General features: G+C 36.0%; 1 protein-coding gene across 4 annotated transcripts in view; it reads left to right on the top strand.

Annotated features, from left to right (window-relative positions):
• The window catches only part of LOC113233668 (seipin), a 43379-nt gene that overhangs the window by 5975 nt on the left and 9676 nt on the right, over positions 1-27728 (top strand). Inside the window, exons 2-9 of one of the 4 annotated variants that reach the window (XR_003310725.1) lie at positions 1600-1745; positions 2236-2320; positions 3107-3224; positions 3789-3927; positions 4982-5067; positions 5238-5385; positions 6498-6593; positions 10021-10069. Coding sequence is in view for 3 of the 4 variants with exons in the window: in XM_026468842.1 (XP_026324627.1) it covers positions 1600-1745; positions 2236-2320; positions 3107-3224; positions 3789-3927; positions 4982-5067; positions 5238-5385; positions 10021-10094 (796 nt within the window). In the remaining variant the exon portion in view is untranslated. Of the gene's footprint in view, positions 1-1599; positions 1746-2235; positions 2321-3106; positions 3225-3788; positions 3928-4981; positions 5068-5237; positions 5386-6497; positions 6594-10020; positions 10205-27728 lie in introns of those variants that run through there. The other 3 variants (XM_026468842.1, XM_026468844.1, XM_026468843.1) reach the window with 3 other exon arrangements.

Here is a 27728-nt window from a genome sequence, read left to right as displayed (position 1 = left end):
TAAGACTACACACTTCTGGGTACTTTGTCATTAGTTTGTAGAATTTTGTAATTAGTTATTGAGAATTACATTTTTAAGAGCACAAAGCTCACATAATAAAAATATTTAAAAACTTGATTGTTTTATAAGCAAAAGAGCAATGAATTATAGACATTTATTTGTAATATTTAAATTGTGTACATAAAGTGGTATCATATGAAGTGGTATAGTGTCTAGCGTATAACTTTATAGATTTTAGGCCTGGAAAGAGGGATGCTATAGGACCGCATTATATTGTTCCTTATAATCCTATTGTACAAATAAATAAATATTAGACATCACATAATTATGTTGCTCTGATCCCAAAGTAAGTAACTAAAGTACCTACTTGTGTTATGGAAATCGGAAACAACGACGGTTTGACCAGTTGACGAAAATGGCGTATTAACGAAAATGGCGAGTGGTGCCCTAATATCCACGAACACCCAAACCCGAGACAGTATTGTCGGTGTACAAAAATTCGAAAATTGAGATATGAATGCCAAATTGTAGCTTGTCGTCTCGTCTACATTTTATAAACATAAACTAAGTGATTTAAAACCTCCGAATAATAAAAAAATGGTAAAAACAGTTGGCATATCCATATTAATCCTCATCCAAGCCACAACTACGAAAAAATATCTTTAGGCGCCATTTTCTCAAAACGATGATCATGTTGGTTACCATGTTATTGCTTATCGGCAAATTGTGGGCATTTTTTCGCTCAATGAGCGTTTTCGTAATGCCCTACCAACGTTTTCGTAATAAGAGTCTAACTTATGGTTAATAGACAAATACGTGACTTTAAACTTAAATAAAACTTTTTTCGGAATTTATTCTTATTTCTTAATTTAGAACTCCTTACTAAGCAACTGACGTTACTTTTTTAAATTAGCGCGAAAGTAAAAAATATAGATTTGTAAAAGTTATGTGAGGTCGATATATTTTTTGAAGATAGAGTGAACTTCGAGTACCTATTCCGTTTTTCATCTGGAATCAGTGCCTCTACCACTTAGACTATTTTTTCCATCCTCTAAGCTCTACCATGAGTTTACTGTGACAGTTGTGGCTAGCGACCGCGCAAATTACTTTACAATTTTGTATGGCAAATTATACAGCGCCCCTAGCGGTCACAAGAAGAAAGACCATTTTGTATACAAACATTTTACGCGGTCGCTAGCGATAACTGTCACTACTCTCATGGTAGAGGAGGCACAGGACATCAAAACTTCCCGAATTATGATATTATGATACAAACTATTGCCACACCCCCGTATTCATCAGATTTGGCCCCATTTAATTTTTTTATCTGATTTTTTTTAACAATTTGCATCAAATGAGGAAGTGATTGCTGAAACGGAGGCTCAATTGTTTTCAGTTTGTCAGAAAATATTTTTTGATGGATTGAAGAAGTTGGGATATCGCTCAAGATGCATAGAGTTTAAAGGAGATCACGTAGAATAATAAGCCATAATTTAAAAAAGGGTTTTCTTCGCAATTTCTAGGACTTAACTGCCCTCGTAAATGCTAATGCACTTGCTTGGTACATTATATAGATAAATTTTAAAAGATGTCTTCTAGGTCATGCGAGGAACAAATGGGTGTTTGTTCGTTCCCGTCAGCACATGTTCAACTGACGAAACGCAGTTACATGCTGATGCCGGCGCAACCGTACCGCGTGCGTCTCGTCTTAGACATGCCCGAGTCGCCGCCCAATAAGGAATTAGGTATTATTTATTTATCTCAAAAGATTTCCTCAAGAGATTTATCAAAAGTGCTTTTATCACAAGAAAATCACAGAAATAATACTTACGAGCGAACTACATGAAACAAACTATGTATGTGTGTAATTTTATAACATTCCTATTTCAGCCCAAATTGATTTGAGGACGGTAAATAAGAAATTACTATCGTCCGTGATACATACAACGTTTTTCATCACACTTGCGAGGAAGTAAATACAATATAAAGGTTCACAACACAACAATTATGATTTGGCAAATGGCGGGCCTTTTTTTTTAATTGTAAATATGTAATTCATTTTCGACAAAATGTCCCTTACGTTAATTGATACCCCTGGTATCGATATTTAATTTAAAGGTTGACTAATTAAGGAGATAATTATTTATATTGGCATTATCAATGATAATGATGCCGGAAATATCGCTATTTCCGGCTTCAAAAGTAACAACAACCGTCTTAATTTTTTTTTACCAGGTATGTTCTTGGTGTGCGCTCAAATGCGAGCAAAAGGCGGGGTGCTGGTGTCGTCGTCGTGTAGATCTGCAATGCTACGGCATCGGTGAGGTCATCTATTTAAATGAGCTACAATGCAGTTAGTTTTTTTTAGAATTGGAAAAATGTAAGCAAAGAAGCAGTAGTCGTAAACCATTTTCTTCAAACAACAAATTACAGTAAAGGAAACAAAATGAGAATCGATGACAAATGATACACTAGTGTTATGTTATTTATAAAAAGTTTCTGTTTCATGTTTTTAAGCTCTGTTTCTTTTAAGTCTTTTTGTAGTGCAAGTTTTTGAAATGGACAAAGTATGTAAAGAGAGAATTTTTAATTTAATTTATAACACGTTCTTCATTCACCTCGTTCTTTGTTCACTACTTCAGTCAGAAAATAATTCCTAACTTATAGCCGTGCAGTTGAAAGTGTCGTGACTTGCATATTTAAATGAAATTGTTCACGCATAGAACAACACGATTAATTGTCATTCACGACTTTTTGACTTTTTGACTACAGACTGTCGTGACAATGGGAAGAGCTAGAACGACAGTCGTTCGACGATAAATAAAACGTCACGATACCAATGTCACGACAAATAATCACAGCTTCAAACGATTATGTCGTGCAAACGATAAGTCGCTGCCGTGAACCGATAAATTGTCGTCACGATCTAGTGGGAACAGTTAGACACGACAGTCGTTCAACGATAAAATAAACGTCCACAACACAGTCACGACAGATAGTTGTGATATGGGAACAGGTTAGGCGCGACAGTTGTCCAACTATAAATAAAACGTTACGACATAATGGGAACACGCCCTTAATCGTAGCTCTCATCTGATGCTTGCAGATCTCGCCTTCACACGCTGTTCCGTACAATGCTTCTGGTGCCGCTGCTGCTATCGGGCTGCAGCGAAGAGAAGCAGCAGCTCCAAGTTGAACTCTTCAGTGACTTCGTCGATGACCAGGTCAGCTACTTAGTAATTCAGCTCGTCGGATGTTAGCTTAGTGCTCTGGACGCCATTGCTACTGGCTGGCTGCAACGAGTAGAAACGGTATCTCCAAATTAAATTCTGTAGCGGCTTCGTCCCTGCCCAGGTCAGTTTTTTATCTCAGTCACTGCAGTCGTCAGATCTCAATTTAGTATGTGAGAGCTAACGAACTCCAGGTAGAACTTTGTGATAAGATTAGTTATACATATATAAATAATAAACAAATAACGCACACATAGCCCCGCACTAGGGAAACCCTGTGTCGCGGGTGCCATGGACACACGCCTAGACAACTACAACTTACACCCAAACTCACGAGAGAAATAAATTTAGGTGATACAAATATTTCTCCCGGCCCGGATTCGATAACCCGGGACCTCTGCGTGACAGACCAGCATGGTAATTAAAAAGTCGAAATCAATCCCAAGTGGAACGCTATGAGGGCTTTGTTGATGTCGTATCAACAAATGATAATGAGCCATTAGGGGTTGTAAGCTTAAATCCATGTAACGTTAAAAATAAAACTATTTCTGTTTATAGGATGTACCGGTAACAGATGCTTACGTTGAAGTTCAATCGCGGTTCGCACAAGTATATGGTGTTGAATTGCACATCGAGGCACATTTTACCGGCCTCCGATATGTCATGTTCCACTGGCCAAAGTTCTCTTGTGTTGTTGGTGAGTACTAGTATATCAGTTTGCAGAAATAGTAGACCAATATTTTAAGTATTCCGAGATCCCTTGCCTTCCGAAAAGCCGTGCCCAATTCAACCCCCACTTGATGAACTAAATATGTTTTTTAATGGTTTAAATCAGGGTGGTAGAGTTTATCAGCACCCACATTTGCAGATTACCCCTGGATGAATTAAAATATCCGCTTCCGCATCAGCCAATGCAATAAGCAATGAATTATCAGCATCCACATTCATCGATGCTGATAATTCATTGCAGATGTTCGGTCCGTGACTTGACCTAATAGGCACGCTGGAATGATTTGCATCTCTTCCAGAAACATACTGTAAGCCGAAAAAGCTGCAAAGTAAATTTTAAATATTGTTGTTATGTGAAACGATAATAAAAAAAAACTATTTTATTAATCAATGAAATTAATAGACAAACCATTTGGCACGAACGTGAAACAATTCGTGAGGTCTGTTGGTTCGTTTCGTGGCTTAGTTGGCATAGCGTCTGGCACGGTTTGCTAGGAGACGTTGGTTCGAAGCCAACCGGATCGAAGTGAATTTTTTCTAAGTGCTCGATTTTTAAATTTGTATTGAATTGATATTTAATTATTTTTTGTGGAATTACTCCACTAGTTTGTTACAATTATTAGTACAAAGATCGAACACTCAGAAAAAAATCTTCGATGTCGCTATTTGTACTAACCGACATTATTACAAATAGCGACATCTCTAGTTAGGGCTGGTAGCTGTAAAGTTATCTAACTGGGTGATGAAACACTCATTTATTTCTCGTAGATGGCGCTACGGCTTAAAAGTCGTAGAAAACCAAATACAAAAGATCCGACAACAAGCACATAGAAAAATCCGTGAGGTCTGCAGGTTCATTCCGTGACTTAGTTGGCATAGGGTCTGGCACGGTTTGCTAGAAGACGTGGTTCAAATCCGTCCGGATCGTAGGATTTTTTTAAGTGTTGAATCTTTGTTTAATAAATAAATCAAATCTAGTTTTCTGTTCATGTTCTTATTTACTTCTTCTTTATCGTTGACAGGCATAAGCTCGAACTTGTTCTTCGTCTCGCTGATATTCATCCTAAGCTGGTATCACTTGCAAGATGGTCTGCCTGACTTTGTCAAAGTAAGTGTAATTTGGGAGGCAATCTGTTAGCAGCCTAAGATCGAATAGCTTCTGGGGACCCGTATTTAATAGCCTTCAGGACATTTAAATAAAACTAAAAATGAGTTTCAAAATACACGTCTATTCTACAATAACCTTTTATTATAATAGCTATTTCAATTTTTATCCAGGGCAAATTTGGAGAAGAAAAATTTGGAGAAGAGAAATTCGAGACAAGTCATTTCGGAGAAGACAAATTCGACGAAGAAGATGAGGAAGACAACGGCAAAGCAAATATGCCATTCAAGTTTGAAGGACCAATCAAATTAGAGAGAGAAGGTAATACAATCAATATCTTTAAACTCGTCTCCGACAGACAAATGTGGCTTGATACCAGGAACCGAAAGCTGTAATAATAAGTAAGGGCATTAACAGTGCAACGCGGATTGTCGCGAACAGATGAGCGGACGATGTGTCGCGGATGAATCAGATGGCTCTCCGCTCCCACGTCGCAAGGAATGTGCTGTATAGGCATAATACATTTTGCATCACACTTGCTCGTAAATGGTGTGATTGCATGGTGGCTAACTTGACTATAAATATATATGCCCCAAACAAAACCCACGGGCCCATTTTTCCATTACAGCCATGGTCAGTAAGGAGTTTTCTTGTAGCACGTCATACTTCCTTACATAGGTTAGGTTCAAGCAGGGAGGTTACTTAAGTTCAAAATTAAAACATTCGCTTAAAATGTTATCTGAACAGAAATTTAATTGAAATTCAGCCACATGTAGTGTTAGCATTATTCGTCCATTTCCTGGATCCGGATAAATTGAATATCAATCTTTTTTAAATCCGGATATCCGGAAATTACGGATAAAACGGATCTTTATTTATTTTTATGCGTAATATCTTCTAATCATTATTTAACATGAAATGTTTATGCAGAAACAAAAATAATAAATTTAGTCCACATTTTCTGTTGTTGATCAATTAGAAAATATCATAACAAATAAAAAACAAATAAGGTCCCGTTACTATAATAAAATAAAGCATTTGAATGTTTACATAAATACGATAATAACCAACTCCCATAATTGTATTAACAAAATCAACATTGTTGCATTAATGCAAATCATAACACTTAAAAATATTAACATAAAATTATTATTCTTAATGTCTCATACGCACGCATCAACACGCACTGCTCGAAGTCTCTTGTCTTCAAGGACTGCGGTATTGCGGACGAGAAGATGTCTCGGAGCTTCCCGAAAGCTGCTCAACAGAGTCGGATTCGACGATTGACCCTTTTCTCGTAGTTGGCCTAATTGGACGATTTGTCCGAGGTAGACATACTCGTCAACAACTTCGAGAGTAGAGGTTCCCACTGTTATAGGGGTTACCACGTAGACATTCGATATAAGTTTCGTTTTGTCCATGTTCATTTTTAGACCCACCTGCTGGGAAACTCTATTGAGGTCACCGAGCATGGTGCCAAGCTCTTCCAACGATTCTGCCATGACCACGATATCGTCAGCAAATCGAAGGTGAGTGATGTGCTCGCCATTGATGTTGATGCCGAGTCCTTTCCAGTTCAGTAACTAGAAAGGCATCTTTCAATGCAGTGGTGAACAGTTTCGGAGAAATGACGTCTCTCTGTCGCACTCCTCTTTGCAATTGGATAGGCCTTGTGCACTGGTCCTGAAGTGGAACTGATATAGTGGCGTTTCTGTACAAACACTTCAACACTTGGATATATTGATAGTCAATGTGGCACCGTTGTAGAGACTGTAGCACCGCCCATATCTAGATCGAATCAAAGGCTTTCTCATAGTCCACGAACGCTAAGCGTAATTGCAGGTTATAGACCTCAGTTTTCTGTATAATCTGCCGCAGCGTGTGGATGTGGTCTATGGTACTGAAGCCCTTTCGGAAACCGGCTTGTTCGGGGGACTGGAAGTCATCGAAACTGCGCGCGAGACGGTTCGTGATGACTCGTGAAAACAGCTTATAGACGTGACATAGAAGCGAGATGGGCCTGTAATTCTTCAATAGGTGTTATCTCCCTTTTTGAAGAAGAGTGTCACCACGCTTCTGGCGTAGAACCTTCGAGCAAAACTGAATTAAAGAGCCTCTGAAAGACTCTTAGTACCGGTGTTCTACCCGCTTCCAGAAGCTCGGATGTAACCGTCTTCACCCGGTGCCTTGTTTTTTAGCTGTTTCAGAGCCGTCCTAATCTCGTACAGACTGATGTCCGGGATATCCTCAGTATAGTGTCTGAGGTGAGCTTGGGTGAGTTTGGCTCTAGAATCTTTAGAATCAGCAACAGGCTGAGTAATCGAGGCATATAGCTGGCTATAAAACCTGCAATAGTCTGTGGTATTGTATTAATTATAATAACTCAGTTTTTTATGGCTTAACTTCATGCCTTTTGACCATACCAGTATACAAAAGAATTTCCTCTGACCTTTGGTTACGTCACAAACCCACGGCACCATTCAGTTTCTATTAACTCTGTTTAAGGCTTCTGTAGTTTATTTTGATATAATAATACAGTGAATATATTTTATTCAATTACGTAACACATAACCTCCAAAACTTTAAACTGGAATGTCTTTAATTCCTGACTTCTCAGAACAGTAGTAAACCCAAAACAAAATTTGTTCAGGAATTTCAACTCTATATTTTCACATATTTTTCATAAGCAAACGCATACAAATTATGTCAACAAAAATTTATATGGGAGTTTGCCATTGTCCTTTATTTTTAATTTTTTTCCCTGAAAACCCCCCAAGGAATTCGTCCCCTCAAAATTCACAATTCACTTCACAAATGCTCCCGAGTTTGCAGGGAACCTCTCCTCTGGCAGAACTACTGACTAGTTGCTATAATGGATGTGGTGTATGGTTTGATTAGTTCACTCACTCACTGCGCATGCACCGATCTTAATAATAAAATAATTCTTTACTTAAAAATGGTGAGGTAACAGCGTGCGTGCATGAAGTGCGGGGAATCTCTTCTACTTTCATTCTCAATTAATAAAAGAAAAAGGTGTTCCCCGCGCAAATGACTTTGATTTGACTGTTACACTTAGATTTTTGTTGTGTCTGAAATATCCGAATTATCCGGATACGCAAAGATGTTGTTTCCGGATAACAGGATATTTCGTATATACGGGTATCCGGATTGCAAACCCTAGCCACATACTACTTAAATACGTATTATTAAGAATTTCTTATAATTCAGTTTAATTATTTTCTGTATAAAAATTTAGCAAATTTATTTTACCATCCATCTTGGCTGTATGCGTGTTTGCTTTTTACATAATTTTAGTTGGAGTTGTATTATGTATGGAAGAATTTAAAAAAAAAACAAAAAACTCGCCATTTGCCAAATCCATTGTTGTGTTGTGAACCATATTTCTGTTGTATGTATTTTCTCGCAAATGTGATGAAAAACATTGTATGTATCACGGATGGTAAAAAAAACACAAAACTCGAGATATTAAAGCCGATAACTCAGTTGGTAAGAGCAATACTACGGTGCAGTAAGATCTGTATCAAAAACGCATAGGAGAATTTCGACAACTCGATAACTCGACTTGTAGCTCAGTTGGTAAGAGCAATACTACGGTGCAGTATGGTCCTGGGTTCAAGTATCATCGTGCCGAAAAAGTTTTTCTATGTTTTCGATCTTTGTATTAATAATAATAAATCTCTATTGAGTTGAGACATTTGCTTGGTACCTATCTTAAAATTACATTATATAACATTACATACGTTGCTCTGACCCCAAAGTAAGTAATTAAAGCACCTGTGTTATGGAAACTCGGAAACAACGACGGCACCACATATAGAAAAGTTAGTTTCTACATTGACCCGGTTGGGGATCGAACCCGAGACCTCAGAGCTGGCGACACTATCAAAACCGGTGTACAAGACATTCGGCCACTGAGGTCGTCGAATGTACCAATGTATATTTCATGCTATTGCAATGTCAAAGTCAAAGTCAAAGATTATTTATTCCATAGGTAAAATAAATTTACACTTACACATTTAAGCTACTGCTCGTTCATTATGCTGACCTCCCTGAGAAGAACGAGCAAGAAACTCTAGGGATTGCTCTTTTCAAATAAACTTAAATGCTATGGAATACACTTTGAACAAATTTGTGTGAATTCTGGAGCCGTGTCGTCTTTCCATACATCTTTGTCTAACACGTGGTCTTCAATTTTGTAATATGATTTTTCGCAACTGAAATATGACAATTGATGACAATTGAAATATGGTATAAATTCCTATGCTCTGAGTTGCAGAGAGAAATTATGGTCCCGAAGTCGGTGATAGAGCATTTAAATTTATACCTTATTGAAATAGCTTAAAATATACATTGATGAATTTAATGTCCTTTACCACCCCGTCCGCCGGGACGTGTCAAGAACAAAATTTATTACAAAATGCATGATAGTATAAAGATAATTTATAAATTTTGTAATATACTGGTTAAAGGTTTCCATACCAGTAACCAAAAACAAAACAGTAAGTTGTATCGTATTAAAATGCATTTTGTTTTCAATTTTGCCTACGCTGAACCCGCTAAGGTGACTATCTATTAAGGCGTCTGGTTGATACAGCAACACAAAAAAAATTAAAACGTGAATCAGAGAGCGGGTGCGTATCGGGTCGGGACCGTGACGGGTCTAATTCCGTGTATTTATATGGACGAAAACGCACCGAGCGCGGGCGCGTCCCGACCCGACCGGAAACGCGCCCGACCCGACACGCGCCTGACCCGACTCGCGACCGACCCGACCCGCAGCGCGCTGTACGCTTCACGCTTTAGTCCGTAATGCAAAACATACAATTTAAGTTTTGAAAATACTGTTAATTGTTTTTATTAATTAAAAAAAAGTACAAAAAATCTCAAATCGAAGTTTGAAAAACAATCCAATAGTTATTTATTTTCATTTAACAGACTCCACATTGTTCTTGGAGGAAGACAGCCTCTTGGACGATTTACCACCGATGGAAGAAATGAAGAAGACTTAAAATAGACTGAATTTGTATGTACGAACAGGAATAAAGTCGCTTAGTTGTTGTTAGTTACACTTTACACACATACTGTTACAAGGAGATGTATAACTTAAATCGATGCTTTTTAAGTAAAGAATATTTATTTTTTCTGCATATTGTAATATAAATAAAAAAGGGTAATAATTATTAAGTTAAAAAGTAAAAAATGGTATTTCGACTTACTACAATATAAGTCAATGAACGCTTTAGTTATCGTTGGAAAATTGGACGTTAAAAATCAAGTTTTTCGCGGTTGCTACGCATAGGAAATGAAACTATTTTTCCAGATTTGAATGGCGTACATTTGATTTTTCAAACAATCCAACGTTTCGGGTCCTTTATAGGTCCCATGGTCACGGTTGACTAATTTCAATAAGGAACATCCGTACCACCAGTTTGGTATCCAGTATTTCCTCTGATGAAAAATCCCAAACAGACGTAAGACTGCTGTAGTAATTAATATGTTTTCATTTATTCTATTTTCCATTATTAATTGACAGTAAATATAATTTACTAAAAATAATGTATTTAATTAATAACTTTTGTTGTTATTTTGTAATATTAGACATAACTGGTTAATTATTTTACCATCTCAGTCAGCCGTGACCATGGGACATGTGAAGGGCCCGAAACGTTAGTTTGTTTAAAAAACGCTATACGCTATAAGCTATTTAAATCCGGAAAAATAGTTTAATTTCCTAGACGTTACAAAGTTTATGCGCAAAGTCGGCAAGACGGTAAGTAGCCACCCCGCACGACGTACCATCCTTTCTTGTACATCTGGTGAAACCTGGGCAACAATGTAGAGTACCTTGCCTATTGGCAGATCCTTTCACCGTGATGCAAGCACTATAGTGTAGGCTATCGACTGTAAGAAGGCACAAATCTGTCACTAACAATCAGTCGTACTTGTGTCCGATCATCGGACAATTTAAATTACGTTTGCGAGCATCGTTATTGTGTACTGAACTTGCCATGATGTGAGAAAGTTTGCTTAACCTGCGTGACGCAGAAAGTTCAAAACCACTGATCAATTTTTCTTCCGTGTTCAAAACTATTTCAAGTCATGCACTTGAATGGTCTCTTTCCGGAAAACCGTGATTTAATATACGAGTATAAATAATGTGATAAACGATATTTAATTCATTATGTACATGTAAGATTAATTTATTATATTATGTGTAAGGGAACGTGCAAACAAATCGACGATGAAGTAACAAGACTTAAGTTGACAACTAAACTAACCGGTATTAATACCGGTTTGAAATTAAAGTTAATTATTGCAAGGATTGATAAGAGTGTCCAAAAAATCATTTAAAATGATTTTATTTTTTGTTTCCGTGTCATATATAGAATTTATTGCCGCTTCATCGTTGAAATGTGTCTATCGGCAATAATTGTTAGTTTTTGTGTCCTTGAGCACAATGAGAGTTTTAGTGATATTTATTATGAAATGTGTCTGGTTTTAGTATAATTCCTTTGTATTTATTGAATCTACTGCTTAAACATCGAAAAACGGGACTCTGTAAACTAAAACAGAACACCAACAGTTTACCTTAACAGAATATGTGACTCAAAACAGCTATGGCTTCAGTGACATTTATATGCCCTGGCCACACAGAAACCGTCACTGGCTGAACTGGCCGCTATTCCCGGCTTTCTCTTTGTGGCTTAAGCATTATGATGCCCAGTTGAAAGAACTATATTTTTTATTTATTTCTATTTCCTGATTTCTGAATGCCTGTAACAATTTTTTTTTTAATTTCGATTCTGTTTGCAATCGTTCAAAACATTGCAAACATTTCAATCACGACACCTGTCTAATACCGTAATACAGAATAGTAAAATCAAATAACTAAAAATAAATATCGGTAAAATAAACCTGTACCAATTCAGGCATATTTACTTAGGATTATATAAGCTTATTATTATAATTTATCAGGAAAATCTATATGCTTTAAACCACGACTTTTGTATTTCACTGGGCTACTGTTTATTCTCTAAATACACATAAACTACTTAAAACAGAACACCGGAAAAGGTACCCGTTTTAGGTGTTTTAGTGCGTTCAAAATAACAAAACCGTATGTGTGTAAGGTGAAATTTATAATATACCAGTTTTTTTACGGGTTAAATACCGGTAACGAAAATAAAACTAAATTGCCGGTATTAAGTTTTTTTTAATATCGATGTGAAAGCAATGACTATTTAATAGGTACTTATAAAGCACTTCTATCTGACTATTAAGTATTTCTCCCTTACTTGCTGGAATTTTGTGTTAATTTTGCATAAGGGCGCGTTCCCACTATGTCGTCACGTTTTATTATCGTTGGACGACTGTCGTGTCTACCCTGTTCCCATATCACGACTATCTGTCGTGGACGATTTTTTATCGTTGAACGACTATCGTGACTAGCTGTTCCCACTAGATCGTGACGACAATTTTTCGTTTCACGACAGAATCGTTTGATGCACTGCAATCGCTTGTATGTTCTTTTGGAAGCCGGTAGTGTGTGTTCGCTCGAAATGGATGAAGACGAAATTTTAATAATGTATTACTTTTTAAAAATACGGAAGGGGAAGCAAAACAAAGAAAAGAAAGTTTTGGGTACATCCAATGCTACTAAAATGAATTCCATTAGGGTTATGTCAAACGTTTATTGATGAACTGAAAACTGATGATAGAAAATTTTGGGACTATTCAAGAATGACAATTTCCACATTTAATGGTCTATTAACACGACTTACAGAGCACATTACAAATGAAAACACAATGTATAATTAAATTTGAACAAAACTCAATTCACAACAAATATTTAGATGTAACTAGTTTTTGCCCTAGGTTTAGGGTTTTAACCCGATTTAAATCCGGCGTTAACAAAGCGCCGGGTTACAACCTGGGCACTTGCCATCTCTGGCTACGAGCAGATAGCGCGGGGTACGAGAGGGGAGGGCAGGGAGCAGAATACGTGCGGACAGCAATAAATAAAACTTGGCGACAATCTGTCGTCACGTTTTTATCGTGACGTTTTTTTATCGTCTGACGACTGTCGTTCTAGCTGTTCCCACTGTGACGACAGTTTGTCGTTGTAACGATAAAAAATCGTGAACGACAGTTAATCGTGTCGTGCTATATGTGAACAGCTTCATTTAAATATACAAGCCACGACACTGTAAACTGCACGACAATCTGTCGTCACGACATAGTGGGAACGCGCCCTAAGGCTAAACGCTTTTAACGGGCAACTCTTTCAAAACTTATTTAATAAACTCGCTTTTGCTTCTTGTAACTTAGGGTTGAATCGCAGTGTGCGGCATCTTTTCGTCTTTTGTTCAGTTAAAGGTCTTGTGTAACGTGCGGGTGGCGATGTATCGACAGATATCCGCTATCAGCGTGGTATTGCCAATTTAGTGATTTTACCACAAAGTACGGGAAAATAATTGAGTAGTTTTTGTTAATATTTAGGCAATTAACAATTGTCTTGGACAGTATTTTATTTTTCATTCAGTAATTGTAAATGTAGAATAAATAAACTCTTGTTGTAAGGAATTGGTTGTTATGATGTTTCGGGTATTTAAGAGTAGACTGGCGACATTGATTTAGCGCTCAAAGGTCTAAAGTTAAACTAGCACTATTTTCTTTACAAAATTAAATCGTCGAAAAAGGCTCGCGTCATTTACATATTAATGTGTTAGTAAGTTAGTCTAAATTACGTTAACTGGCATTTTGAACTATTTGTTTATCAAGAATAAATAGAAATGTCTGGAACGTAGTAATTTTTTTTTACTTTGTGTGAGCAAAATGCCGAACACTGTTAATCGACGTCGCTATCCCCTTAGGGCGTAGTCTCATGATCTACATTCCAACTGCATAATAATTGCGAATTGCAGTTGGAGTGCTGTAGGCACGACTGCACACTGGCTCAGTTTACATTGTGGCGGAACCGAATGGAAGCGAATATTTGTAACCCTAGCACAATGACGTGTATGACAACTGTGTAGCATACAAACTAGATACGAGCCAAAAAACAGGTCGCACGTCTTCCGAAGAAAAGCGCAGTCTCAGGAAATTCCGCAGGTACCGTATTCAATTTATATGTTACATATTTGCATTAAGTGCATTATTCTGTTTTATTGTACAAGAACAACACACAAATCACATTTAATAAAAGGAAAATACAAACAAAAGGTTCTGCTTATTTATAAAATAAATTTCTTTCTGCAGATCTAAATACAGTGCACAATAACTAAAATAACGGGCTTACGTATACAACAAAACAAAACTTATTTAATACAAATACAAATCAATAACATTAAATTATTATCCATAAACTAAATTGGAAAAATACTTATTTATATAATATAATACATGTGAAATGGTCGGAACAGTGGTGATGTTTTTTTATGATACCAGTCGAACGGGACGAACAAGACGTGCGCCTGGTGGTAAGCGACACGCATGTCCATAGCAGATGCAGTGCCACTTTGAAAGATCTGGGGGGCCCTGCCACTGCGCCCGTCACCCTGAGACATAAGTCCCATGTGCCTGTAATTTCACCACCACCCTTATCCATCAAAATCGTAACACGGTAATGCTGACATTACTGCTTGGCGGCAGAAATAAGTAAGGTGGCAGTACTTGCCTGGACAAACTCTTTCACGAGGATGCTCCTTAACTCTTAATTACTATGTACAATTTCATAACAAAAATAAGCCAAACATTAATAAACATTCTCTTCCTCAGCAATGTAAATTGAGACGCAGTCGGCAATTATTCCGCAGTCATCAAATTTGCATTAAAACTGTTGTTTTGCAGTTGTTATATAGTTGGAATGTGGCTTGTATGGTTACGCTTTTACTTAGCTTTAAACGTTCTTTCAGAAATTGATAATCGAATTTTTCACCTATGCATGTGCCTTCACTTGCTCATAAAATGCCTACTGTACGCCTTATATTATATTATATTATAAAAGTGGCATTTTCAAACTAATATTTCATGACTTATATAAAATAGAGCTATCTTTAATTAACTGGAAACTTCGTAACACGGCATACCTATTCATATTTTATTCAATTGTGGAATCACAGCGCACTTTGAAACCAATACCTGTCATTAAGAGCCTATATAACCTGAAATGGCTTTGGTTGATTCCACATGACAGTGAAAGTGTTAATCAATCACAGTGGAAAAAATATATACAGTAAAATTGAGGGTGTACACTGATTACTGTACGTTTGCCAAGTTTTATTCAATCGGTTACCGAAAAGTGCGCGAAACCGGATTCGTTCCCTAGTTTGCCACTCTTACACGTGGAATATTTTCTTCAAATTTAAATGGGACAAAAAAAGTCGAATTGAGAATTTTTTTTGAAGTCGGTTAAAAAAATAAACTTTTTCAATAAAAATACCATAATTTATTTTACAAACTTTATCCCCAAAAGGTGATTTTTGTATACTGACAGTATTGATTTAAACGTGCTACAATTTGTTATACACCGTGAAATTTTAATTATCAAAGGAAATTATTCGGTCGTTGATTAACATTACATTTACATTAAAAATCAATTAATAGATGTGTTACCTAAATTAAAAATTTGTTGAAATGAAATTGAAAAAATTCTTAATTTACATTAATAATTATACAGAAGTTTAAAAATTGTGTATATTTCTGAAAGTCATAGAACAAAGGTTTTAATGGTAGGTATGTCGAGAGAAGTTTTTCTGATTAATGAACTATTAATAGCACTAAAAATGTACAAACCTATTTATGTATAATATGTATTTAAATATATGCTAAGGCTATTGACAAACTATTCGGAAAAGAAGCGCATTTCTTTTATATTATGAAAGAAAACAAATATTTTAGGCGGTCGCTACGGTGCTACCACTATGAAAAAGAGTTTTATGTTTATTGTCACGACCAGTGTTGCGTGGAATTGTGGTCGCCTTGTTTCCGCCAGGTCTGTCACTAGCTGTTATTAAAAAAATTGACTTTTATTGCTTTACACCAGCGGTCGATAAGTATTTGATAGACTTTCAATTAATGCAGGCCGCACTTGCTCATAATGTTATAAAGTATACTATAATATTGGAGGTATTAATTAGAGATGAACGGATATCCGGTCTAATTTCACATCCGGTCGGATATCGGATATGTATATAAACAGAAAATTTCACATTAAGTACGCCAAATAAACTAATTTATTGATTAAAAAGATAGAGATAACAGGATAAATGGACGTACACAAAAACGTTAAACAAAAAGGACCTAATCCACATCCAGTTACTTGCAAGAATTTTGTGCTCTATTTTTTTGCAATTTTTAAACAGATATTTGACCATTTCTCACTTAGCCGCGTTTTAATTAATGGACGGCAGATGTAACTCCATGACGCTATTTATTTATGTTTATATGTTGGATTTTTTTGGTAGGTAATCTATGAGGTTAGATTTTAAGAACCACTTTTTGATAATTTTGTGGATTGGATCCTTGTCGCTTAACTACGTTCACGACTTTTTTGTTGTTTCGACGACAGACTGTCGTGACAATGGGGAGACCTAGAACGACAGTCATCGGACGATAAATAAAAAGTAACGATAAAAATGTGACGACAGATAACCGCAACTTCAAACGATTCTGTCGTGTAAACAACAAGGCGGCTGCTGTGAACCGATTAATTGTCGTCACGATCTAGTGGGAACAGCTAGACACGACAGTCGTTCAACGATATAATAAACATCCACGATAGATAGTCCTGATATGGGAACAGGTTAGACGCGACAGTCGTCCAACTATAAATAAAACGTTACGACATAATAGGAACGCGCCCTTAGTGTAAAGAACTATATCAGTAGGAAATGAAACTGTTTTTCCGGATTTAAATCGCGTATATTTGTTTTTTCAAACAAACCGACGTTTCGGTCCCTTTACAGGTCCCATGGTCACGGTTGACTGAGGTGGTACAGTCTTCAACCAGCTATGTCTAATATTGATGCAAACCACCCTATTTTTTCAGTATAGTTACAATAGTTATTAATTAAATACCTTGTTTTTAATTTTACAAAGAAAACATTCCTGAAAAACGAAAACAGAAAAAAAACATTCATTTCATCATTTTGTAATCACCATCATGTACCACCTCAGTCAACCGTGACCATGGGACCTGCATCGTTTCGGGAAACGTCGGTTTGTTTGAAAAAACAAATATACGCGATTTAAATCCGGAAAAATAGTTTCATTTCCTATGTGTAACAATCGCGAAAACCTAAGAACTCGATAACTATATCAGTAATTTTCAGGTAAGTTTTTGTACTCAATTTTGGTGACAATTTAATTTTATTTAAATATTTATAGAATATCATCATGAACCATTATTTAATATTTGAGTGTGGTAACCTGAAATAATCTTTAATATTTCACGATGATATATTCGAGTAATTAAATGATAAAACGAGTACAAAAAACTTATGAAAATTACTGTTAATAATAATAATAATGATGATGACCTCTCACCGAGTGCATCATCCGAGGTCGTCGGTTATGTGTTGGTTTCCATAGTCTAAGGGTAGAGACCTATTAAGTGTCAAAATCATGTCACAACCGTGAGATATGCAATCTCAGAAACTACTTTTTGACGATGACGGCTGACGTAATTCGTGTAGAGGTTGTCACATGTGATATAGGGCTAACTCCCTTATCGTTGGCCAAAGAGGAATGGCGAAACCCGGTGGTGCATAGCACCTCTGACCGCGAGTCCGTACGGATAGAGAAGAAGGATGGGTCTTCAAAGTACTCCACGAGCCCTTTGTGGACCGTAAAGCCTCCCTGCATAGGCTACTTTTCTGGGACCTCTTTGGGGAAACCGAAGGTTTTGTCTGTGCAATCCAGGATCAGGTTATCAAGACGCGGAACTATCGAAAGTATATCCTAAAGGACAGTAGACATTTGTCGGGCATGTGACCGTCCCGGAGAGTCACTTAGGCATATTATATTTCCGGTTGTTCCGCTCTTGCTAACACTGAGTACTAGCACAGACACAACCAGGCAGCCAAAATATTACACCAAGAGCTCGCCCCGAAGTACGGACTCGTGCAGCAGAAGATGCCATATTACAAGTATTCGCCGGAGCCGATACTCGAAGATGGCCGCACCGAAATCTATTGGGATCGATCCATTATCACGGACAGGACTGCCCTTGCCTGATATTATGATATTGGATCGATCGCAGTCGAGGGTATTTCTTGTGGGCGTTACCATCCCGCATGACAAGGGTCTCGTGTAAGCCGAAACCGAGAAACGCCGGAAGTACCTCGACCTGGCGCATTAGATCACCGACATGTGGGATGTGGCCTCCACTGAAGTAATCCCAATTGTTTTGTCCGCAAATGAGTTAATTCCAGTCAACCTTGCTTGAGGCGGTTGGAGCTTCCAGCACAAATGCAGAAGGCGGTCCTGCTCGATACGGCACGTATTGTTCACCGGTTCTTGAACCTGAGTTCCTGACCCCGGCCGACTGTGCCATTGCTGAGGGAGTATCGCCTCTCCTATTTAAAAATTCAAACTTATCTTTTAGGCATTGGGAGAGGCGAGAGTCTAAAATAGATACTAATAATAATAACGCACACACTCAACATAGTCCCGCACTAGGGAAACCCTGTGTCGCGGATGCAATGGACACACACATAGACGACCACAAATTACACTCACGAGAGAAACAAATGCAGGCCATGCAAATATTTCTCCCGGCCCGGGAATTGAACCTGGGACCTATGGGTGGCAGGCATGGTAACCGTTCGGCCACGGAGGTAGTTGAATAACAAACCAGTTTTTCTGCATTAAGTGGGAAAAGTGGGTTCCGTTTATTTTCATAAACGTCACCTTCTTTCACAAGAGACAACAAATCGTTCGATACGTTCAACAAACTGACAGAGTAGATAGATACTCCCGGGCCAATACGCGTATCCTGGTAGTTGGCGGCCGCCGACACGTTGAACCTTTTTGGTCGACTATCGTTTGACGAAGCCGACAGAGTCGTCCGACAGTGACTACGCCTTGTCGACTTTTTTATAACATTAAGTGACGGGTCGAACAAGTCGAACGCCTGATGGTAAGCTACACTCATGTCCATAACAATTGCAGTGCCACTCAGAGCTTTAAGTCGCAAAGATCTGAGGGGCACTGCCACTGCACCCGTCACGAGACATAAGTTGACAAATCGCATGTGACTGTAATTTCACCAGCTCCCTTACCCTTCAAAACCAGAACACAGTAACGCTGACATTACTGCTTGGCGGCAAGAACAGATAAGGTGGCAGTACTTCCCTGGACAAAATCTTTTACATGGAGCTGCTGCTACTAAAAACATTGGAAATACGGTGGCGAAGTACTGTCCTCAAACGACTGCCGCTTTCGGCAGACTGCCGAGTTCACCATGATCCCCTAGCCCAATCCTGCAGGGGAGCCTGACTTAAATGTCGCCTTCGGCGGGCAAGAGCTGTCAACCAAGTGTAAATGCGTTATAACCAATTTTTTATTTAATTTAAAGAGAAAATAATGTTTAAAGAAATGAAATTTAAAAATATACATTTTTCTATTGCGGTAACTTAAAAAAAACAAAAAGTCACAATAACATTTTTTAAATACCACATGCGTCCTTTCAAGTAAAGACGGCAGAATTGTAGTTGCGACTTTCGACAACCTATAGAAATGAAATAAGGGGAGCTCCAGCGAAATAAAATACATGAAATCAGTTGTTGGTATATTTAATTGCTAACTTACATTAATTATTTGTGTGAGCAAAATTATATAATTATTACAACCGAAATATCATTTTCTATAATTATATTAATAATTTTAAGAAAGGTACAATAATGATTTTGTGATATTCTCTAAGATATTCTGAATAATGCTTGGATTCCACACGGCAGCACGTGTCAGCACCGCGTTCACACTAAAGCCAAGCTTGAAACTGATGCAAGCTGACGATATTTAGTGCGCAGTGCTGCCAAGTGGGGATCAACCCTAATACATATCGTTCCAACTGGACAAACAAGTGTGGCTAATCGGTAAAGCACTCTAAACATGTTCCGGGTTTAACTTCCTGTAGAACCAATTTAAAAAAAACGAACTGCTCGAAATGTGTTCTCGAGTCTCAAGTCAGTGTGAAATTTCAAATCTGTTGTAAGCAGCATGTTTCTATATTCCAGTTCTAAAATTCAGTATTGTTTTCTGAAATGTATAGGATTTGTCATATCTATCTGAATTTCAGAACATTTTTCAAGACTGACTTCAATGAATGACTTGTTTCGCCGCTATTTAGCACATTAATAGAAAGGAAAAAAAATCATGCTTATTTTTTCCCTTCCAGATCACAGATTTCTCAGTTTCCGACTTACCAACTCTTTTCTCTACATGTACATACGTGATGTTTGTTGTTGTTTTTTCCATTCTTTCCATAAAGGATGTTTGTCCTTGTCAGACGGCAATTTGCATTAGTATTGCTATAGCCAAATTATTGATCAATTTTGAACCGCACCTACTTAAATTTACTTAAAAACTAAAATGACGATTGGTGTCGATTCTTTTTTGAATCGACTTAAAATTACAAAATTAATATTACAAATGATAAAATACTTTTTTTAAAGACTTATGACGACGGTGTCAATTCGCGCGAAAGCTAGATTACTTTTTAGTGCATCTTTTGGTTATCAGTATGAAAAGGAAAGATAATTGAAATTGTACTTCCTAACTTTTGATATACTGCACTAAACATACATTTACGTAATTTTGAATAGTTACAAACGACGAAATATTTTATACAGCAGAAGATTTTCTTTCAAGGAAATTTTACTCAAACCCCGTTGTATTTTAACAATATTTTGGATTAAATTTTATTCTATATAAACAATTTGTGACGATTACACCGTCCCATGACATTGTCATAGTGTGCCAGAAATAATCCAAATTTTAATGTTACAAATACCGCTGAACCAATTTTGGTAGAGACAGAAGGGACCTTGGAGAAGGATATAGCGACTGTGAACTGGCAACCGGTACTATCTCAATTTTGACAACTTTACAGGATGAAGAAAAAATAATTTATATAGCATCTGGTTTATTAAATAAAAATACGTAGTGTACATACATACATGTGTAATAAAATACTTAAAAACTACGTATTTTTATTTAATAAACCAGTTGCTATGTAAATGACGCAAACAATTTTTTTCTTCACTTGAGATAGTACCGATTGCCAGTTCACAATAGATAGGCTACTTTTTTGTCACAAAAATAAATCTTAAAGGGGCTGAAATTGGGGATGAAAGTTTGTATGGAGAATAATGAAAATTACTATAATACACTAGGCTACTCGAAATTTTTATTCTACGCAGACGAAGTCGCCGGTAGTAGCTAGTATGAAATAAATGATTCTATTTTAAATAAGACCCGTAGGTTTGCTCGTCGCTCTAAGCAAGTTCAAATTATCCTGTCTAAGGCGTTCTGTCAAGTATTTTACACAAGCAATCTATGGGTCAATTACACTCAAAAGTAGTGTTGTAAAAAACTCGAGTCCGGGAGTCTACATTTTAGGACTCGACTCCAATTGACAAGACTCAACTCATAAAGACAGAGACCGGCTGCTCGTTATATTACGAGCCTATCGAGTTTCCAAATAGACTCGAGTTCGAAATTAGTGCTCGAGTCTATTTATGTAACGAGTCGTGCGCGGGTTCGACTCAGTTTATGTAACGGGTCGAGCTCGAGTCTGGTACGTACCTACTGAGCGGTGTTGTGGTGTGGCGTGTTAAAGTGTAGTATAATTACTGTAACATAATTAAGTATTATATCTTCTTTCTTTTATAAATCACCATATTGAGTTATTTTTTTATTTAATTCCTGGGCATTAATACATGTTCAATAACCGTGCTTGTTGTCCTCGCAACTTTGTAGTGTGGAAGTCGCTTTGAGTCGAGTTTTGGAACTCGAGTTAGCTTTACGATTCGAGTTCTTTTAAGACTACATAGAGTTCGTGCTCCGATGACTCGCACTCGGCTACTCGTGAGTATTTTAGGCCACCGAGGCGTGCAAAATTGAGTCGAGTTAATAAATGTAGACTTCTGGAGTCGAGTTTATTACAACACTACTCAAAAGGCATACAATGCCCACCGCGTCCAATACAACAATGCCTTCAGAATGCTGTTGGGGATCCTTAATCATTGCAGCGTTTCAGGGATGTTCGCCGAGGAACGTACTGATGACTTTTAGGCCATTAGACGGAAACGGGTTGCGTCTCTGTTGAGCCGTTTGCGAGGCAGTCAAAACGGAATTTTGAAGGTATTTGCTGATAAATATGATTGTTCCATCTTGAAGTTCCGTGTGGACCTAGTTATACGTAGGTAGGTAAGTAAATTTTATTATCATTGGAAGTACCAAATGTTACTAACAACTCTATGGATGCAATTATCTGAAATTAATGACGATTATTATTTTCAAATTAAACCTCTTGTCATTTTTTTACTGATAACGACAGAAATAGACGCACTTAACTTGGGGTAACTCTAGTTAAGGCTTATGCGATTAATATCAATATAACGGTAATGTAACTTAGACAGTATTTAATATTTAGAATAACAGTTTCGATCTCCGTCTAACTAGTTTAAGTTAAATATGTAAAATAAGAAAAGAATCCACACCAACACGTTTTAGCACCATCTCTAAGATTGGACAATATGTTGATTTATTGTTGTATTTACAAGGTTTTTTTTTAAATCAACGAAAAACAGCTCTAACCTACCTGGTTTATATATAATATTTAATTAAAATGTATTTTAACATAAATGTACGTAACATTTATTTTACTATTATAGTTTGGTTATTAAAGGTAGAGGTTCTACAGCTCCTACCAAATTAATTTATTCTAGACAAGTAAATTAAAAAATTAATATTTCGAGATTTTTGTGTATTTATTATCGCAAAAATTATCACAAATTTATGCTAATTATTTATGACATTTTATATCTATACTTGCTTTCAGATTGTTGTTTGAGAGTTGTCTGTTATACCTCTGCCTATAGTAACTTGACTATAGTTATATAAAATTCTAGATACAATTACGATTTATTAATATTTATTTGGTAACATCCGAAAATGTTTGAAAAGGCGTTAAAACCCCAAACTGTTTACCAGTACAATGGTTTTATTTCTAATTTTTTACAATATCTAGTGACCTATGAAATTATAGATCTATAAAAATAAAGAAATGGAGATTTTCACATTTAATTAAAAACTCACAACATAACAAAGTGAAAACTAGCTTCATAGACTTTTGGTCATTCAATTTTCGCCTTCCCCTGTTAAACGTCGCACCATTTAAAACTATGAAAATCCCCCAAATTCCTTTTTGACCTGTTCATTACTCGACACCACAATGTAAAGGACATTTATGTACCTGAGTTTACAATATTCGAGTAAGGTAAATTGTGCAGCGCACCTAGCGATTACGAGAAGAATTGCTTTCTGCCATACAAATAATTTCACTATCTATACGACAGACGGTTGGGTAGGTACTGGCGTCGATTTCGACAAACGCAAACTAATTTAATTTCAGTCTCTTTCGATTTTAAATTTAGTTTAGAGCGCCTTATGTCATCCTGCTAATGCATACACTCCAAAATCATCAAATGGTCGATACTGACTTTTTAAATTGAGAAGCCCTTACAATTTTTAACTTATTCTTCGTAAGGGCATCTGACTTATTGAGTCAGTGTTAAATCAATTTGACGATTTCAAGTAATTTACTAACTTATGAAATAATGATATTTTTAATTTGATATCACGTAAAATAAAATGTTTTGTCCTTTTTACTGATAACGAATATATAGCTGCACATAAATTTGCTGTTTGTTGTTTGGCTGTATTAAAAATTAATTTAGTTAACGTGTGCCTGAATTGAAGTCACTGCACGTGTATCCTATGGTATACATTACACAAAGTAAATTCCGCACCGCGGTATATTACATGTATATTATAAAATGGTTCTTAAAAGTCAAAAAGTGAGTGAGGTCTGTAAAATTATTATATTTTTAGAACAATGAAAGATTATCGTGTCATGTAATATAGCCACGCCACCATATTTTTTTATTATGACATAACCCACTGTAATGTACGGCTAACGTACACGATGTCCATATATTTTTGGGAATGTTTTACTCTCAGATTACAAAACAAAGTGAAGCCAACAAAGCAAATACACATTCAAAAGCGAATACAAAGTAGCGTCAGTACTGAGCACACCGTCGCATTGTTTGCACGTCAGGAGTGATTAGTTATTTTATGTTTAAAAATGCCATTTTGTCTCTTTAAACATTGTAAAAGTTGTTCCCAAAAACAAAAAAAAATATGAGGGATTATCTTTTACAGGGAACTATTGATTATTTAACTGTTTTGTAATTTATTTACACAATATTATTTGCAATTCACTCGGAACACAAAACCTCGACATAAATTCGTATGTGTTGCCAGTTTATATCGAAATTAGTTTCCTTAAATTAGGTAAATACGCATGGGTGATAGGAGATCGATTAATTTATACCTTTCTATAGAAATTAAATAATGCATGCATACACATACATGCTGGTCCATTTACAGTGGTCCAAGATTGTTTTTTAAGGTAACTCAGATTTACCTAATCATACATTCTCAAACCAATGTCTTATAGCCATTATGTACACAAAAGAAAATGTAGCCCTATAGATACAGAGAACTTTCATTGTTGTATGCACATGTCATGAACAGAATGATTTTGAAAGAAAATGTGTCAATGAAATAAAAAAAAATATATATAATGTATTATATAACTTCACAGGTTCTAATGAGTTTCATTGTGAACCAAAGAATTTTCGTTTAATTAGAAGATGATTGTCAATGCTATGGAATTGATTACAAAGTTAATTTAATAAAAATAGAATAGTATTTGATGGTGCGATTGCGCTACATATCAAAATCAGAAACGAATACTCGATGTATAGGTTATTAAGATATTGTGTAACTGTGATTGTAATCAATATTCTGAATTATCCAAGTTTTTCAATTGTAAAATATCTTAATAAAATATTTTTCCCTTTGTGTGATAAATCAAACAATAACATATTAACTTTGCATATAATTTGTATGATATCCTAATACCACGTAAGTATCATATTGCAAAATAACATTTCCATTTTGTAACATCAGTATTATAGAAAGTAACAGAAAAAAATGCGGGAGATTTTTCCCTGCATCTGGCAATCTTACACGCACACAAGTACGTATGTCCCTACAGCGCCTCTTCTACTTATCATGCACACAATAAATGAAAAGCGGCTTCACATCGTTTGTTGCGTATGCTCCATCTGCTTATGTTTTGTAATCTGAGATACTACTATTTGTTTAAAAGAAAAAAAAACAATTACGGTGCCGTTGCTACTGAGGATTCGTTGTAGCTACGCCACCTATTATTAATACTTGTACATGCAATTTCAACTATTTGTCTGAATTTAGCAAATGTAGAAAAGCTGTGTATTACGTACATATAAAAAAATAGTAGTAACATGCGGTGGTTTTCCTGTTATTAATTCGTCATAATATTGTTTGATACCTACCAATAATGAACAGGCAAAATAGTTGTGCAATATTTTGTAAGAGTGAATATGAAGGCGTTTCATTATTATAAAGAAGGATGGCGATATCCCGTGTATTTTGTGACCCAGTGTTTTTGACGACGTGCATTAAGGAGACCTATCAATACTTGTGATTCATTATCAAAGCATCAAAATAGCTTATTGAAGCCTGTAAAAGCTTAAAGTTGATATTGGTTATGTTTATAACATTGTCCTTTATTTCGCTTCAGATGTTTGTTCGTAGTAGCAGAAAACAACAAGTTTTCAGTTTGTTCACAAAAATAATACAGAACTTCCCGAATATTCTCAAATTTGCCAAACTCTGCCACATTTAATATAACTTGTTATGTTTTGCAGCAATGCAAATGAATAAAAATTAAATCTGCCCAAATGGCAGAAATCTGCCACAAATGGTCACACTGTTCTCAATATCAATGTGACATTGACAAGAGGCCTCTTCTCAAAACGTTCCTTTGCAACTTTCATTATCTCTTTTAAATATTGTCTAAATATTTTTGTTACATTGTGTTTATTTTTAGCTTTAAGTCTCATGACTTAAAGCTAAAAATATATCCTACCTAATGAAATAATAAATTAAACAGTCATCTGTTTAATTTATTATTTCATTAGGTATTTTATAGCTTTAATGTTTTATGTGTGGACTTCAATAGTAAATTGTTTTGCAATTTCTTTACTCCCGACTTCTAAAAATATACATAAATATTCACATTCCCGGACACATAATTCGAGCCACCTTGCATTTTTATCCTTAAAGGGCAAGAATATGAAAACATAGTTATCGTCGAAGAAAAAGTTTTCTCCGGTTTTTTAAATTCTAATTTTCAATAAGGACCTAAGGAAATAACGTTTGGTATACCAATTTCAAAGTTATATAATAGTTCGTGATCAATCAAGCATTGTTTAAGCTAAGGGCATTTAATATTGAAAATGCTAGGTGGCTCGAATTACGTGTCCGGGAGTATATTAATAACTAGGCATAAACTAAAACGTAAAATTATACCAAAGTCCATGAACGGCTCTCGTCGTTATTGGGGCAGATTTCGCCATCCTTTTTTGACAATTAAAATGTAGTATTAAAATAGGCGAAATGTAAGTTCGTTCTGCTGAACTTACATTTCGCCTATTTTTTTATATGTACATAATACACAGCGTTTGTACATTGGCTAAATTCAGAAAAATAGCTAAAATTGCGTTTACAAGTATTGTTAATAGGTGGCATGGCTACAAAGAATTCTCCGTAGCAACAACAAATAGTAGTACATTCACAAAAAATACATGTACACCACGTACGTTAGCCGTACATTACAGTGAGGAACAATAAATAAATTATTATTATTATTATTATATTATATAATATCGTAATAAAAAATACGGTGGCATGGCTATACAGCATGAGACAGATTATCGACTCCAATAAATATTTACAAAAAAATCTTTTACCTAAAATCGAGATTAACTTACATTTGTACACGATCTGACCGTAAGGCAAGGACGTAAAGATGTGGACGAAGTTGGTATATTATTTTCTTATCTATGTACTGTAATTTTTTTTAAACATGAACATTTTTTGATGGCGGTATTTTGTCGTCTACATTATTTAAGGCGCTGCGCAGAAGGTGCTATTTTAGTTGGCTGTCAACTTTGTACAAGTTCTAAAATTAAAACACTTTTTCTTTGCATGTACACATATCAAAAGGGTCAAAGGGATTAAGCATGTTTTTGCTAATTACTGAAAATCTGATATTTACTGAATTTATTTAACACCAATGGAATTTGTTTAAGTCAATTTAATTTTTAAATTCAAATTATAAAATTGACCGAAAAAATCTCAAGGTGTTAAAAAAGAATAATTAAAAAACCTAATATAATTGGTAAAAACATGCCACAAAAACATGACACATCCATGGCCACTTTTGTTGTGTGTAGTTTGTT

Source organism: Hyposmocoma kahamanoa, unplaced genomic scaffold (genome assembly GCF_003589595.1).
Source record: "Hyposmocoma kahamanoa isolate Upper Pololo Valley unplaced genomic scaffold, ASM358959v1 79, whole genome shotgun sequence".
NCBI classification, from domain to species: domain Eukaryota; kingdom Metazoa; phylum Arthropoda; class Insecta; order Lepidoptera; family Cosmopterigidae; genus Hyposmocoma; species Hyposmocoma kahamanoa.
This window is presented reverse-complemented; position numbering and strand designations above follow the sequence as displayed.